The sequence below is a fragment of the Populus nigra genome, chromosome 16 (genome assembly GCF_951802175.1).
Source record: "Populus nigra chromosome 16, ddPopNigr1.1, whole genome shotgun sequence".
Classification (NCBI taxonomy): Eukaryota; Viridiplantae; Streptophyta; class Magnoliopsida; order Malpighiales; family Salicaceae; genus Populus; species Populus nigra.
In genome coordinates, this window is record NC_084867.1 from 6969840 (window position 1) to 6987040 (window position 17201).

Below are 17201 nucleotides of genomic sequence, written 5' to 3' on the forward strand. Positions count from 1 at the left end.
TGTGCCTTTTAAAAGTTTGTGTCGTCAAAACATGAGAAATTTTGATCAATAAAATCTAAAAATAATTTTTGGATTATATTGTTTTTGCTATGTAAAAAAAAAATACATGTTGGGGGTAAAAAGGAGTTATAATACGCGGAATAGTGCCAAATGATATAGTTTAATAATGGAAAAATAAAACAGGTAAGATGCAAAAATTTAATTAAAAGGAGGATATATATAGGGGGACTGAATTGAGGATATTTAATGCTGGTTAAGGGCCTACGTCATTATTTTTGGACTTGGGTTTTTCAATTTTGGGTCAGGTCCAATTGCATCACCCACAGCCACAGTCAAATTCGCTACGAGTCAAAGTTGAGGAGCCAGAGTCAAATTCCAAAGTCAATTATTTTTTGTGCTTCTTTCCAGGAAAACATCACCAGCCAGCCACAGGCAGATATTGGCTAAAGTTTCAAGCAACAATCCAAGATTCTAATCCTCACTATTTCTCTATTTATTATCTCGCTGTCTCTCTAAATTCCATCAAAACATTCAAATGGGTGTTCTGGGAATCAACAACTTGATCGATTGGGAGTCAGAGTCATACCCAGTGGCCACTGACTTCATTGCCATTCCATTATTTGCTGTCTTCTTCTTTTCAGTTAGATTTGTTCTTGACAAATATGTCTTTGAGGTATCATCTTACTACTCCCTTACGTTCTTACTGTTTGTAATGGTGGACTATGTTTTTTCATGCATGTAATCTGAGGTTGAGTAGTTATACTAATGGCTGGCGCCATATCAAATTGTTGTTGTTAATTATTACCATTTATTTACCTGCTGTTGGCTGTTAGTTCTGCTTTTGATTTTGAAAGTGCTTTGGGAGAATGAACCTTTTTGTTTCTTTCATCCTTTGCCTTTTTTATTTTAAGGGCAAATTCATCTTGGATGGAGCAATATTGTTTTTTCAAGTTTTTCATTGTATGCGAAAATATTTATCTTGCCAGTTAGTTATTCCATGGTAAATCAGAAGCGTGACAACAAACAGCTGTTTATTTCTGTTGCAGTGTTCAGCCAGAAGATTTATTTTTGGGAAGGGGCATGTTACAGTGGATGTTGGGAAACATGGAAACCGGAAGAAAGTTAATAAATTCAAAGAGTCCGCATGGAAATGTGTTTATTTTCTTTGTGCTGAGATTTTGGCTCTTTATGTTTCATATGATGAGCCTTGGTTCACTAATACTAAATATTTTTGGGTAGGACCTGGTGATCAAGTTTGGCCTGATCAGAAACTTAAGTGAGCTCTCCAACTATTTAGAAACATCTTTCCTATTATTACTATAGATAGCAGAATTAAGCTAGTTTTAGCATTAGATTTTCCTTCCATCGATTTTGTTAGGTTTACAAGTATACAATTTCATAGTTTCAGATGATCATGCTTAGCTGACTGATTATTCTCTTCGTGCACAGATTCGAATTGAAGGTATTGTACATGTATGCTGGTGGGTTCTATACATACTCTATATTTGCTTTGATTTTTTGGGAAACCAGGCGTTCAGACTTTGGTGTATCCATGGGCCATCACATTGTAACTGTCATTCTCATTGTTCTGTCCTACATACTTAGGTATGTTTCAAAGGGCTTCAACTTCAAATTTGTTTACCACTTCCTATGTTTCAAGAGCATTGATACTGATTATTTATCCAAAAAAATAAAAACAACCCAACAATAATGTAATACTGATTATCAACAGCTACAGTATAAGAGGATCACTCCGTGCAAACACAAATACATCTTTATCCCGGATAAGAACAGAGAAAATGTATAAACAAATTTAACACAATACATCCATCATACTGTCATACTTTTGTGCTAAAGATGCCTGCACGTTGTCTTTACAATCTGCTTCCTCTTGCAGGTTTGGTCGTGTTGGTGCTGTTGTTTTAGCCCTGCATGATGCAACTGATGTGTTCATGGAAATAGCAAAGATGTCAAAATATAGTGGCTACGAATTGATGGCTAGTGTTTTTTTCCTTCTCTTTGTTCTCTTCTGGACCATACTCCGCATCATTTACTACCCATTTTGGATACTTAGGAGCACAAGGTGAGTATCTGGCAAGGCAATAATTTATCAATAGTCATTGGTTTCCTCTTTTCCTTGAAATGACACAGAACTTGAGAAACCATGAGATTCTTATGATGCAGGAGGTCTAATTTGAGAATTTATAAAGATAACCTCAAATGAGAGGACCTCTATAATTTTCTCAAGCCATTTTTATACAAAAAAAATTGAAAGTTTGGATCTAAATTTCTTTTTGATTAGATATCGAAGTATATCTGAGATTTCTACCTATCTACCCTGAGAACACTATCATCCTCTGCATTGCTCCAATTATTTTGTGAGGTTCTTTAGGTGGATAAATAAATACGCTTCATTAGAATTTTTCCCTGTGAGAACTGAGTTAGCAGGAAAAATAGGTAGATTCAGTTATTTGCCATTTCAGCATTGCCTGGCTATTTCTAATATGATATAATGTCGAAGTTTTTGGTGAGACAGTGCAATTATGTATGAACTCTTCACAGTTTTTCTCTTTGTGACCTTGCAACGTAGGCCCTCTCGCATTTTGGTTGGCCAAGTGTTTCTGTTATTATGTGATTGGTTTCACTTTCAGTACCTGTGGGACTTGTTAAATACTCTAAATAGAAGCCGCCAAAACAATCCTGCTGAATTAGGAAAATTTGTAATTGTGCTAATTTCTGAAACATGTCAAGACAGTCTTTTCTTATTCAGCCCACAATCTTGCAACTATAGTTATCTTCTGGCCCTATGATCTTTATCATGAACACTTGTGGACCAATTACCAGAACAGCTCTTTCCTTGTGTTGTTAATGGAGGCATTCATGGCCAGGACATCATGAATCTCATGTCTAATCTTTTCAGTTTGCTTCTTCTAATTCCCTTCACTCACTGCTTCTGTTTCTCAGTACAGTCCAACACCCTCCAATCTCAATATTCTTTCCATTCCAGCAATATAAAACATGTTTTTTGGGCCATAATTTGAACTTTCCATATATTCACCGGCAAAAGAGTTGAGCTTTTTTAACTATAATTTATTAGAGATACAGATACAGCCTCCAACTCTGAACATTCTTTTTGTATAAATATGTCTTAGTAGTGGATTTTGAACTATTATAGCACTGTTAAGGATTGCAGTTGAGAGATAATATTTACTCTAGTAAGCATTTAAATCCAATAGACAGAAAAGAAGGAGAAAAAAAGAGAGAAAAAAGAGTAGAACTCTAGGTGTAAATAGAGTATTAAACAGTGGCAGTTCATTTTTTAACTCCTTATTATTCATTTTATCTTTTCTTATTTTTCTGAGACGAAACATAATGCCTGCCTGTTATTTTTTTTTTCTGGTATTAAGTTTTTGCATACTTCATCACAGCTATGAAATTGTTTCGGCCCTCAACAATGAAAAGCAAATGGTGGATGGATCTATCTATTATTATCTCTTCAACACTCTTCTGTTTTCCTTGCTTGTTCTTCATATTTATTGGTGGATCTTGATGGTTGGGATGGTCATGGCACAAATCCAAGCGGGAGGCCAAGTTAGTGATGATGTTCGTTCAGGTAAGGAGCATGATTTCCAAACACAAATTTGCAGCTTTTTCTATACACAAGCACAAGCGTAAACACAATGAAAGAAAACAAAACTCAATTGATGTAAATGCAGGGTGAAATTTTCATGAAAAAAACAACTAACCTTATCATTGCTTTGCTAATATTATACAGTAAGACTTGCATTTAGCATCTGTTTCTTGCAGTATGTGGGACATAGTAAAAATGTTTGGGATTTGTTGGTTTTTTACCCAAGGAGAGCTTGGGGGAAACAAAAGATGACTGAAGATTGGAATACGTCTGCATTATTAACAGTACTCTCCATTGATTTGTTAGAATTCTATGATGTGATAGGAATGCAGTAGGAATTCTTATTGCAAGTAGAAGCCACCATGCTCAAGCATTTAAGGTTCCTGTGAATGATAACCTAAATGCCTTTTGAATATTCTAGGGTCAAGAATACTTATTGTTCAATGAAAAAAATTGTATTTCTCATTATATATTTATTTTTAACTACATTTTAAACATTTTGTGGGTAGAGAGCCTCTAATACATTGCTTTTTTATTCATGTCATTGAAAAGTTTTATGATTTGATGAACATTATCTATAACCTATTAACTATGTTTACACCTGGAAAAGTGATTTATCCTTATCTTAACCTTATGGGATGCTGATACTCCTTGATTACTTTCCAATACATATAAACTTCTTCTGAGCATGCCCCATAATATTCTATATTGCTAACCATTAAAACATTTTGGAAAATTCACAAACAGTACTTACAAATTGAGTTGCTCGCGCAACGCTGCGGGTATGGATTCAAAGTGTTAGCAATGTTCTTGCGGGCATATTTTTAAAGAAAACAATAGGCGTAAACTCATAACATGACCAAGACGACGCTATTGAAACTTGATCTGATTAAAAATATAATTTAAAGACAATGCTAGTTGATCTTTTTTAAAAAGAATGTCCAAGCTACAAAGAACTTTTTGACAATGTCATTAAACTCGGCATAATGAGTTAACTTTGAAATCTTTTGGCCCGACTCCTTGCCTAGGCTAGGCTTCAAATTAAACCACATGAGAGTTTGCCTTGACGTCACCTAGTCTACTTATAGGGTCCAAAAATAACCTAAACGACCGGTCAAAAGGTGGTTTTCCTTTAAAAAAATTTCAATATGATATTTTTTTTAATAATGAGATATCGACATATTGGATCGATCTAAATCAACCCAGGTTGCTCCACAATCCAAGTCATGAACATGACCATAATGAGCTAACCTGGTTGGGTCATTTTGTCTCTTTTTTTTCCCTTCTCTTTTCTCCTCGATTGGCCTTCATCGAGCTCGGGTGGGACAAAACTTGGGACTGAATTAAAAGAGTTACTAGATAAATAGGGACGAAATTGAACAAAGAGATAAATAATGGATTGTGCATGGAACACACACAAACACATGAGGAAGGCCTTAGTCGAATAGTGGAGGCACATGCAAGCCTCTTCTGAACTGTGATGGATCCTTTTTTGGTGTTGTTGGAATCGTCTCGAGTGGAGCTTCCTTTCATAGCGGCATGTGGTGACGATGTAGCTCCAGTGTGGTTCTTATCCTTTTTTCTTTCTTTCTTTTCCTCTATTTTATCTCCCATAACCTTGGTTTTCATGCATGATTTCTTCTCTTATTCCTTTCAAGGACAAAATGGCTTCATTTTTTTTCCTCATCTTCAATTGTAGTCCTTTTATTTTCAATCTTCTAAAAAACAAAAAATCTGAACTTTTTTTTGTAAAATCGAGTGTCAAAAAATTGGCAGGATTTTTTTATATTCTGTGAAAGACCTACAGGGAGTTCATCGAAACAAACTATTAAGGCTGAATTCTAATAAAATCAATGTGGAAGGATCAAATTGAAAAAAAAAATGCATGACTAAAATAAAAGCAAAAAAATAAAAATAAAATTGCACTGTGTGAATCCACAATGTAATTGAGCATGGGGTTACGGTGGAATGAATGGTGTTTTACCCAACTCTTTTACTATTTTGTTAACGTTAATGTGTGTAGGTCATTTTTCAACGTTTAATGGAAAATTAAATTATGTTCATGTTTGTAGAGATTCTAAGACAAACTGAATTGTTGTGATTACAACTACAACAGAGTTATTTAAGAAAAGTATATGTTCAGAATATCCTAAATTTTTGTTGTTGTATCTTTTTAATAGTGAATGTTTTGCTTATACACAGATTCTGAAGGTGAGGATGACCATGATGATTAATAGAAAGCATAAAACATGCACATGTAGCCAGGTGATCCAGAAACCATATCTTCATCACTTAAATCGTCTGCTCTCTTTGATGGCATTAACAGTGTCTCAGTTCTGCCTTAATGGAGATGGACATCAAGAAAAGACACCTCAACTTTGTCAATAGTACTCTGTTTCCATTTGTAAGTAGGTATTCTGAGTTAGTTTTGGCGATAAACAAGTACATGGATTGAAGGAATTTGTATACTATATTGGGGACACATGAGGGGTTGGTTAGAAATATATAAACTGGCAGATATAGTTGATTTGTGGTTCATGATTTGGTGAATATAAAACATTTTCATGGTTTCTCACCTCACTGAGCATAGGAAATTTGTTAGTGGAAACTTTTAACTGCATGATTCTGTTATTTTTTCTGCTACTTGCAATTGTTCCCTTTTTTTATGGATTGAAGAAAATGAACATGCTGCTTTTCTTTTCTTTTTCATGCCTAACAATCAAGATGCCTAAATTCAATGATAGTTTAGCCATGGGAATTACTTCCTTTTATGCTCACTTTTCTTGTTTACCATGGGAATTGACATATATCCTTGTTAGTATAGCATATGCTTGCAGGAAGTCTGCTTTCCTTTGGAGAATGTCCTTTCAGGATAGTAACATAGTAAAAGGGACATTTCCAAGACAAAAATCCTGGAATGGGATGGATCTTTTCTTCACCTATTTTTATGAAAACACCATTATCTTCATTCTTATCATTTGACAGTCTGAAATATCTTTAGGAATTCAGATGTTTATTTTTTTGGTAAATTAGTGGAAGTTCATAACTTCATATGCAAATGCATTCTAGTCTCTCTTTTTTAAAAAAAAAAAAAAATACTGCATGATCTCATTGGAGCATTTTCAGCTAATCATACTGCATGATCTCTTAGGATAGGAAAGTCAATTTAATTATGTGGCATCTTCGATTCAATCTGTCTGCCTGGTAACAACTATCATGTGGAGACTTTTCTGAGGGAGTCTATTCTGGAATCTTCAATTGAATGAGCAAGCATGGCTTGAACCCCAGAAATTTCAGTCAATGAAAAGGATTCATGTGGTTGGCCCCTACTAGTTTAGGATGAAGGCGTTGTTAATGAGTTGGGTTGGTGCTTGTATAGAGGAATCTTTCATGAAAAGTAAAGATTGAGCAGTGTCCTTGGAGACAATATATATGGATTCTTTTGATGTCCTTTGGAGAATTTATGATGCATTTTGTTTTATAAGAAACGAGAGAGATTACTAAAGAAATGCAATGCGGAGGAAAAGAGAGTTCTTAAGACTGGAAAAAGTAGGAAGCATTCACTATTTGCTAGTGCAGTCAATCAATCATAACGCCAACGCTTTCTTGCCTCTTCGGTGTTATAATGATTTTCTTTTCTTCTTGCTCTCTCTTCCTTGGTTTTTTTTTTTTTTTTTTTTTGGAACTCCTCTCTCCCCGTCCTCTTCATTTTCTTTTCTCGTGTAAGCAAAAAGTTCTCGCCATTATTTGAAACTCAAAAAAACAAAAACAAAAAGGTTTAAAACGTTCCCGTAAAGAAGAAAAGAAGCGAGGTTAGAAACTCACTGGGGAGAGTACATGTGGCACTTTCAACCTTTCTTGATAGAATGGAGACTGTTGTTCATGCAGTCATTTTGGTGGCTTCAGTTGTAACAGCCATCATCACAGTAAAAATAAGAATCTGATGATGAGTGCTTTTGTGAGTGGAAAAAAAGAAGAAAGAGCAGAGCAGCCAATAAGATTGATGAGTAGATACCTCGGATAGAGAGTGAGGTCCAATAACGAGGTGCGACCCTTCCATAGCCTGAAGGATGGGACCAAAAATTCGTAGCTTTCACTTTGGATAAAAAGGAAACTGAGAAGTTTGGACGCATCATCTCTCCTTCCCCGATTCTTTCCGCGTGGTTGGGCTTGCTTTGGTTTATGTGGGGTATCTTTCCCACCAGAAAGATGGAAAGCGCGTTTCTCCTCTCTAAAGCTCCCTGCAATTAAACCTTTTTTCTTGACAAACTATCATTTCTTCATTACAGTAAGATGAGTCAGCTGGAAGGCATGAGAGTAACGAGATATCTGATGTTCACACATGACAATGAGGTGTCAGAATCAGGTCCTTTTGCATCACATTGTCATCCATCAACTGTATCCATAGCTCTACTTAAGCCTTCCCAAGTGTGATACAAAATGTAACACTGTGATGTAGTTAGGTTATACAGTGGTTAGTACAGAAATTGGCATCCTTGGATATTATTCTAGGCCTTAAAGTTGTTTTGAAATTTGGAATCATTGGACATTACACATGGCTACACTGATTAGAAACTGGAAGAACCGACAACTCTTGTTGGGTGCATAGTGTAAAAAAAACATCCTGTGAAAGTTATCCAATGGCTGTGCAGGAAAGGATACTCAGTCAGGATGAATAGGATGAGACTGAGGGCCAACTAAGATCCAAAGAGAAAGGTGGAAAACTCATATGAACCCTCGAGTAATAAATTCAATAGAGGCTGGCGCTTGAGATGCAACTGTGATTTACTCTCCTCCTATCGTAGCTCCTTGTTAGAACTGAGTCTAGGTTTCTTTATACGAGGTTGAGTTCCTTTTTCTGCTTTGTGGACCCTTCCTATCACAATATCTAAGGCATAAAAGTGCAATCAGCTTTTATTAAAGATCGGCAACAAGACTGGATTCTTGTTGTTGACCTCGAGCTTCAGAATATGTAACGATGCTGCTAGTCTTTTTTCTCTCTCTTATGGGGGAAGGGGTTAGGTAGGGTGCATGAAAGAACAACATCAAACTAGAAATATAACATTTGACCACAATACTCCTAAAACCAATTGAGAAATTAGCTCCGGTGGTATTCATCTTCAACGTATATAGAAAGCATAATGGGAAGTACAAAAAGATTTTAATTATGAAATATAGGACCAAGTTTTATTCTCGTTTACCACTAATTGCTTAATCTCAGAAGTAGTCTATGTCAGTTAACTTGCTAGCTCTCATGTCACTAGCTCATTTTCTGTGGCCTGAATGTGATTTTCATTCTCTCATTGTACTTCAGATAGAGATGCGAATTTCATGAGTAACTTCTCAGAGAATTTGTGATATAAGATGGAGATTCAACTAAATTTTAGTAGTGTTATATCATCCTCGAACAAATAAGCAAATGAAAGTGGTGAACCGGAGTTGAACCGGAGTTTAGTGAGAGACATGTCAAAACATTAGAATATGGTTTTATCATAGGCAAAGTTTGTTTATAACAGGTCTTAAAATCAGGCTACCCAACTGAATCCACTCGAGATTATTTATAAATAGGAACCCCTCTGAAGAGCTAAAGTCAATGCATATTCCTCGTATCAAACAATTAAGTGTTCAAGTGATGGTATGATAGATTATTTACATGATATCCATGAGCTTATCAAGAAGACAATCATAGATAACAATGTCTGGTATAAAGCCTTGGCTGATATTCATCATAAGAGAATAGTGTTTGATGTTGGCGATCAGGTATAAGCAGTTCTTACCCATGATAGGTTTCCAGTAGGTGAGTGTAACACGTTTAAGAAGAGGAAAATTAGGTCCTATAAGGTGTTGCAAAACATAAATGACAATGCTTATAGACTTCGTCTTTCTATTCATCTAAAGACTTTTGATGTCTTTAATGTTAAACACTTGACACCTTATCTAAAAGAAGAATAGAACTTGAGGACGAGTTCTTTCCAACCCAGAGAGAATGATGTAGTCGGGCTTGTAAACATGAGCAGTTCTAAGCATTCGAGTGATGATCTGACATTGCTAAATGAGAATCTAGCCCCAACAAACTATATAAATGGCTTAGCAGATGTCTTTATAAACTAGTGGGATAAGTCTAGGTCCAAGAAAATATTTAGAATAGCTAGGACTGGTTAACTTCTTAAAATTACGATAACAGGGGATATGATCATTGGATTGGGCTCAAATATTTATAGGTGATTCTACAAGCAATTTTATTTAGGGCAACCACTATATCACCAAACGAATCATCAAATCTTTCAAAATCATATTTTAAGCGTTGATGCTCTTGATATGATAGTTTTTATTATTTTTCTATGTTTTTTCGGGATTCATGTTTTAATTCGGATATTTTGTTTATTTCCTTTATGTTTTTGAATTCCTAGTTGTTTTCTAGTAGACGTAAGGTTTTTTAACCTATTTAAAGGTTTCATAAACTTCTTAAGAAGACAACTACCATATTTTTTATTTTTTAAAGAATAAAATTATGAATTCAAAGTTCATGTCCACAACTCTCTTCGTTCATTAAATATTCTATTTTTTTCTTGTGATTTTCATATAATTCTTATCTTATATGGCTTTCGCTTGCATCACAAACAACATCAAAAATAGCAATAACAGGAGCAGCTTTACTTCATCTGGGAACATGAAGCTTCTAAAGCTGTTTTCATCAACAAAGTATTCAATGGGTAATTAAAGTTTTATATCAAATTCACTCTTTCTTGAATTGACTTATGTCAAGTTTCATGTTCTTGAATTTGCTCATGTAGCTAATATTTGTTCTTTCTAAGTTTGTAATTTCTACATGTGAGTATGAAAGTCATGATTTGTTCTTTTGTTATCTGAGCTCCTAATAACATCTATATGTGCAAACTTGAACAAAAAATAACTTGAGATTTTCAATTTTTAAGCTTAGGGGTCTATAAGTTCCAAATTAATCCTAATTTTATGTATTTTTTGTTTCATTGAGTAAATCAAACAATATTCTAAAAAAATAACAATAATTTAATAACAACTAAACCTATTAATTTATTTGTTGAAGTCTCGATTCGAGAAAATAAGTGAAATGATATATCTTTTTGTTGTCTTGTTTTCTATGATAGCAATACATGATAAAAATTCTATAACTTGATGATGCAAATAGGCACTTGGTTTCCATGAGAATCAACTACGAATCCCCAAACTTTGATTTTATAAAATTTTAGGTTTAATTGAGCTGAAATTTGTTCAATTTCTAGAAAGCTTTTGCATAGAGATCAAAGGTAGACGAGACAGAAAAAGTGGGATAGGGTTGTCTGTTTTGTTTGTTGTGTTTGTGGATATAATATATATAAGGTTAGCTTGTCATTTCATGTGATGTGAATTTTTTATTGAGCAATGATGTTTTCAGTAATTTATATATAAAAAAAAAAAAAAAACAATGTAAGGTGTAAAATAGGTAATTTTCCCTAATAAAAATCTTGCACCAGCAAACTTGTAAAATCTTGCAGAATAATCTCGGCTACAAGATCTTCCAAGCACAAAAGAGCAGAATTAACATCCATCATCCTTCGTCAGAATTGTTTTCTTCAAGTATTGGTCGTCAGCTGTCAGTTCTTCATGCGATAACTTGTGCCCGCATATCCATGGCATCAACACAAGTGAAGTAGGAGGAGGTAAGCAAACAAGAAGGGAGGTAGTATCAGAAAACGTGTAATATCAAGGAGCTGCAAGAGGTTGTTCTGTATCCTGTGGTTGACATGTTTCAGGTGAGCTGCAAGTAAGCTTTTAAGGTTCTTCGTGCGTCGCTCTCTTCGTTACTTTTTGGAATCTTTTTGCACACCAAAGAAAAGAGTGCTTACTCAACTGGCCAGGCAAATCCTACACCTCGTATCTAACTGGCTCTCCGATGACAGTTAAGGTTTTTGTTTGCAGTTTAACATGGTACAAAAGGGATGACTGTTATACAATTTTCATCTTGCATATTATGGAATGACCTTCAAAGGTAATTATTCTCCTGGTAGAAAAAGCCCTGAGCTGCTGTCAGCTAGCTTGAAGCTTCTTCTCTCTTACCACATTCACTCTCTTTAGGTTGGTTCTGAAACTTACTTGGCTAGTGGGCTAAGAACTCATGATACAGCCGTCTGCTCCGGGTAGAAAAAACTAACCGAACCAGGAGTTGGTATTCTTTGAAAAGATGACCTGGGTTGAACCGAAAACCTATTAAATGAACTTTAGTTGGCGGAGAAAAGGTGAAGAAAGTTGTCTTCAAGAAACTTCGATGGCTACATTAAAGAAAACCAACAGATCAATTTCCAAAGGTTTTATTCAAGTTATAATTTAGAGGATAAAGGGTATTGTGTTCTTCGAAACTCTCTTCAAGAAAGGCTGGTTGCTCTTTAAAAAGCCTTAGTCTCTTCCTTGTCAAACCGTTCTCTTCATCATCATCCTCTTGAAGCCTCTATAACCTCCTTTTTTGTGAATGAAAAAGACAACTCCCTTGCTGGCTGCCGCTTCCTAGCTTAGCCTGAGCAAAACCGATCAAGCCTCGAGATATCCCAAGATTTTGTTTTTGGTTTTTTTCAAGATGGTATCCCAAGAAAGATGCGCTTTGTTGAATAGGCTTATATATATTTGATGATGATCTTGAAAGCCAGATAAGCTAGGATTTGTTTGCTTCATCCATGCTCTGTCACCATTTATTATCCTTGAAATAAAACATTGAATATTTGTGTGCAAAAGACAATCCAGTTCCGTAAATTACAGATTGTAAAACTAAATACAACTGTGACAACGATGCACTAAAATTAAGCCACTGCACAACTGACAAAACTATTGCCAAAAAAAGGAAATCATCTCTCTGTAACCGTTTGAACAAACTGCTACTACTTTGTTCCGCTTCAGTATTTTGAACATCCACCATCACGGGTGTATAGGAAGTTGCTGAGCTGCACAATCATCCGCTGCATTCCCAATGTAATATTTCTTTTGTTCTATATTATTATCTCAATTTGAAAACTTTGAGATCAGCTTGTCAACATGAATTATGATATCATCAATGCGAGGACGAACTGCTGCCTGAGGTTGAAGCATCCATGTCACAAACTGATGAAGAGCTTCTGGGTATGGAGGTTTGGGTCCAGCTGGCCACTTTATCTGTGCATTTACAATGGCCAATTGAAGGCTTCCTCCAGACTCTCCAAGTGCATATTCAAATGGAGATACTCCATACCTGTGGAATCAGCCATAAGAAAAGTCAGAAACATGTAGCTGCAAGTTGAGACATAAATGAGATCTTGCTTCACCTTAGAGGGCAAGGCAACAGATTTTGAATTACAAACAACAGTTAAAAGGAAATGTGAATGTACAAGAATATGAAGTTTTGGAAAACATGATGCACCCAGGAACATGCTTGCAGCAAACACATCGAGACAAAGCATGCATGTGCTCACACTCACACAAAGCATGCATGTGCTCACACTCACACACATGGTAACGCATCTATGAGTTATATATGCAACCATATAAACTAATTTCAATACCATTGTAAATAAGAATTAAGAGGGAAAAAAAAGTCAATAAATACTAAACCTAAAATTATACAAAACAGCAGATGGACTCCATGTTCCTCAATAGTGGGTAAGCACAGGCATATATAAAATCAAACAGTTTTCACTGCAGAAAGTAAGAAGTACACAACACAAGACTAGTTACAAATGATTTCTGATAATAGAATAAAAATTATGACTGAAGCAAACGATTCTTACATTATTGCATATAGTGTGCATCCTAGTGACCAAATATCAGTTCTCTCATCAATGTCTGCATGGCTGGGGCAATCCCACAACTCAGGAGCTCTGAAAGGTGCTGAACAATGCTCAGACGCCCATTCCTACATTATAGCCATCAAAATCTAGTCATGATACAGTGGTGGATGCAAATATCTTACAGAAATCCACATATGCTAAACAAACTAAAAAGTAAAGGTAAAGGCTCCCTTGTGTGGTGATAAATTCATAATCAAATAAACTTCAAGAACATTTTAACTTTTATTATGAAAAATAGATGAAGAAATTGAACAAAACATTCAATCGAATGAAGCTTTAAAGATCACATAAGTATGCACCAAGAAAAAATTGTACAAGTACATAACAAAAACCCATAAAAATATATATTGGTACATGGATGCACTAAGAAGGTTGCTGATAATGATACTGATGAAGAATGAACAGAGAAGAGTAAAAGATTACAATCTGCAAGTATGAAAAGAAATGGAGAATAAAAATGATTACCTGCAACTGTAGTGCCTCTGAGCGAGATCGAATTTGCCTTTTTGCAGGTCGAGCACTCCCAAAATCCATCAATATAGCAAGAGGTGATTTCCCTTGCCTATGTGTTAGGAGAACATTACCAGGTTTGACATCATTGTGTGCGTATGAAGGGTCAAGATTGTGCATATGTTTTAGCCCTGCACAAAGCTGCAGCGGCATTTTTCATAAGTGGGCATAGGACACAGTACATTTGATGCATATCGAAGTTTGATATTAACGCACATGTAAAGATACTACTGCATAACAATCCTGCTTTGAGATCCGAATGTATTGAATTAACAAGAAAATTATATATCATTTCTATTCACCTGTCGAAATATTTGAAGAACATCTGTGGTAGAAAAGAATTCCTTTTTAGCTTTCATAGCAGTGGAGTTGTCCAGTAAGGTTCCATCCAAGTGAACCGGAAATAACAAATAGGCTTCATGGTTCCAAGATCCTTCTTGAGTAGCCTATCCAGTAAAACATAACAGGACAAAAAGAATGTTTAAGTAAAAGGTATGAAAGAAGAGAATTGAAAATAAGTTATTTTCAAGTCTCCTTGTCACTAATTTTGAAGCACAGAATAAAAATCAACCCTAATCTGATCGAATGACACTAAAGGATCTTGGCCTCGTGTTTGGAAAATGGTTAGTGGCTGGAATTTCCCATTTGTTAAAGCAATATAGAAAGTCCAACCCGCATGACATTTGTACATAAATTATTTTCAATTCAACATACAAGTTCCTATTCTTCTGTTAAACAACGTGCTATTACTTCTACACATAGGTTACTAGCTACGAACATGAAGGGGATTCTGCAGTGATAGTTTCACAAATAGAGGGTTCTACGCCTCTGATTGGATAGGAAAACATTGTTGGATTAGAAATCCATGTAGGAGATGCGCACACAGATACAGACACATAGGCATTAAGAAACTTCAACAAAACCCAGAAGCGAAGAAGAGAACATGGGTCCAAGTTCCTTAAAAATCTGACTTGTTACCCAATGAATGCTCTACTCTCAAAAACTTCCCAACCATGATGCAGATAGACAGAATATGTCCATCCAAGAGACTCAGATGAATTAATGACAAACACAACATCAATTTTATAAGAAATCTATCTACAATAATTTGAAAAGGAAGAACTTGCAGTTATTACCTTGACTGCAATAATAGCATGATCAAGAAGCGGAAGCAGATTGGGGTGATTGAATAGTGAAGAAACATGAATCTCTTCCCGCACCAACTCCAACTGCTCATTATTCTGAATAAGAACTTTCTTCATAGCATAAGTTCCATCACCTGCACAGTATTTAAAGTCAGACCAATGGTGTAACTGAATTCATTTCTTTTCCCCAAATGCTAAAAAAAGTTATATGCGCGCGCACACATATTCATCATACAATTCATCATTTTACAGCGAAAGGAGGAAAAAAGCTGAGATGGTACATTTTGAAAGTGTGATAGAGGTTGCTTTTCAAAGTGTTTTTTTTACTCTCGAACGCATCAAAATAATGTTTTTTTTATTTTTTAAAATTCATTTTTGACATTAGCACATTAAAACAATTCAAAAACACTCAAAAAAAATTTAAAAGCATGATTGAGCTGCAATGCCAAACAAGGTCTAATTTAAGAGATCTGATTGAGTTTCAAGATTCAATGTTTTTGCCCCAGATACAAGTAAACTGAACTTTTCAAGGTGCTTACCTCATACAAATTCAAAAACATCATAATTTTAGGATCAGCTAAATAACCTGACCAATGAAACACCGTAAGATTAAATTCAACAACAAAACATTCTAGCTTCCCTCATAAAATCAAGACCATATAATGCATATCCAAATGGCATAATTTACAACAGAAATGTTGTAGATCAGGGATCAATTACAAAACATTACAGCACTAATCACTCAAACACCAAATGATGATGTCCACATAAATGACATCCCATATGCTTTAAGATCCATATTTCAGCAACCACAAGAGAACACGTAAGGAAATATTTAAGAGAAAGGAAATAAATGTCAGTAATAAGATATCGAATCTTTTTTAATTAAGATTTGAGAATGAGAAGGTACCAGAGAGATGGGATTTGTCCTTGACTTTTTTAGAGAGGCCACCAGCAACAGCACCACCACCAGAAGCAGGAGCGGAGGCGTTGACCACCTCCTTGACCAAAAACACATAGGCAAATCCACCTTCACCAAGCTGCCTCACGATCCTGAATCTGTTCTCATTGATCCACACATCTCCCCCTCCGTTAACGGCGTCGTATAATGCATTCAGCCCCGAAAAAGAGCACCCCATCTATCTCTGAACTCTCTCTCTTTCTCTCTTCTGTCTTTCTGTGTGTGTGGAAGAGCGAAGGGGAGCGGATCTTGGACTCTCTCTCTCTCTCTCTCTCTCTCTGGTTTCTTGTTCCCTGTTTGCAGAACGAAATTAATTAATTTTCACTTGCTTAAATGTCTATTTTTTATTTGATTTGATTTCCAAAAATATGAATTTGTCCTCAAACATTTTTTTTATCAATATTTTTGTCAAATATTTTCTTCGAATTGACGTTATTTTATAATAATATTTATAAGAAGTAGGCAAAGAAAATTTTTCTCCCAGGTAAAATAACAACTTTTTATTAAAAATATATATAAAATTTTCTAACATGTATTTTATAAAAAACAAAATTCTTAATTATAAACCATAATATTTATATATATTTAATTAAATAAATTAATATTTAATCAAGAAATAGCTAGTATTAAAATATTTAATCTCACAGTACAGATTAAGCACTCCATTGTATCTAGAACTTTGTTCTATATGGTAAAAAATAAATTCAATCAAATGATTATACCCAATAAAAAAATCATCAATAAAAAAGAATTGATAGATATATAAAGACCAATTATCAATTATCAAGTAACCCAATATGAAATGACAAAACTTTAAAAAAAAAACAAGCGGAAAAAAAAATATAGGTCAATTTGGTTAACCCACTAAACTTATTATCATGGGCACAAATTAGCATGGATTCATGGAGAGGAAAGTGAAAAGAAAAAAAAAAACAAAGATCACTAACCAAAAAATTATATCTTGAATGATAAAATTAGAAAAAAAAAATGAAAAATGATCTAGGAAAGACTAAAGTTAACTAGTGTATACTTTCGAAACTCATGACTGTGGTAATGAGACCGAGACTAACCACATAGAAGATAAACCCAATAATAATGAAGAAAAATTATCAATAAAAAAATGG

General features: G+C 34.9%; 2 protein-coding genes across 4 annotated transcripts; one reads left to right on the forward strand and one right to left on the reverse strand.

Moving 5' to 3' along the window:
* Positions 1-367: 367 nt before the first annotated feature.
* On the forward strand, positions 368-6206 carry LOC133675525 (ASC1-like protein). 3 transcript variants are annotated; one of them, XM_062096934.1, is made up of 6 exons: positions 369-673; positions 1047-1276; positions 1450-1605; positions 1898-2083; positions 3429-3613; positions 5834-6206. In XM_062096934.1, exons 1-6 carry the CDS (start codon positions 536-538, stop codon positions 5863-5865), a joined length of 927 nt encoding a protein of 308 aa, XP_061952918.1. In that variant the 5' UTR covers positions 369-535; the 3' UTR covers positions 5866-6206. The 3 variants fall into 3 exon arrangements, with proteins under 3 accessions (XP_061952917.1, XP_061952918.1, XP_061952919.1); XM_062096933.1 differs by lacking the exon at positions 5834-6206 and having other exon boundaries at positions 368-673; positions 3429-4170; XM_062096935.1 differs by lacking the exon at positions 5834-6206 and having other exon boundaries at positions 536-673; positions 1028-1276; positions 3429-4170.
* Positions 6207-12302: 6096 nt separating this feature from the next.
* On the reverse strand, positions 12303-16398 carry LOC133675126 (uncharacterized). The gene is made up of 6 exons (XM_062096404.1): positions 16027-16398; positions 15108-15250; positions 14274-14417; positions 13927-14112; positions 13402-13526; positions 12303-12866 (listed from the first exon to the last, which is right to left on the reverse strand). Exons 1-6 carry the CDS (start codon positions 16253-16255, stop codon positions 12641-12643), a joined length of 1053 nt encoding a protein of 350 aa, XP_061952388.1. The 5' UTR covers positions 16256-16398; the 3' UTR covers positions 12303-12640.
* Positions 16399-17201: the final 803 nt, after the last annotated feature.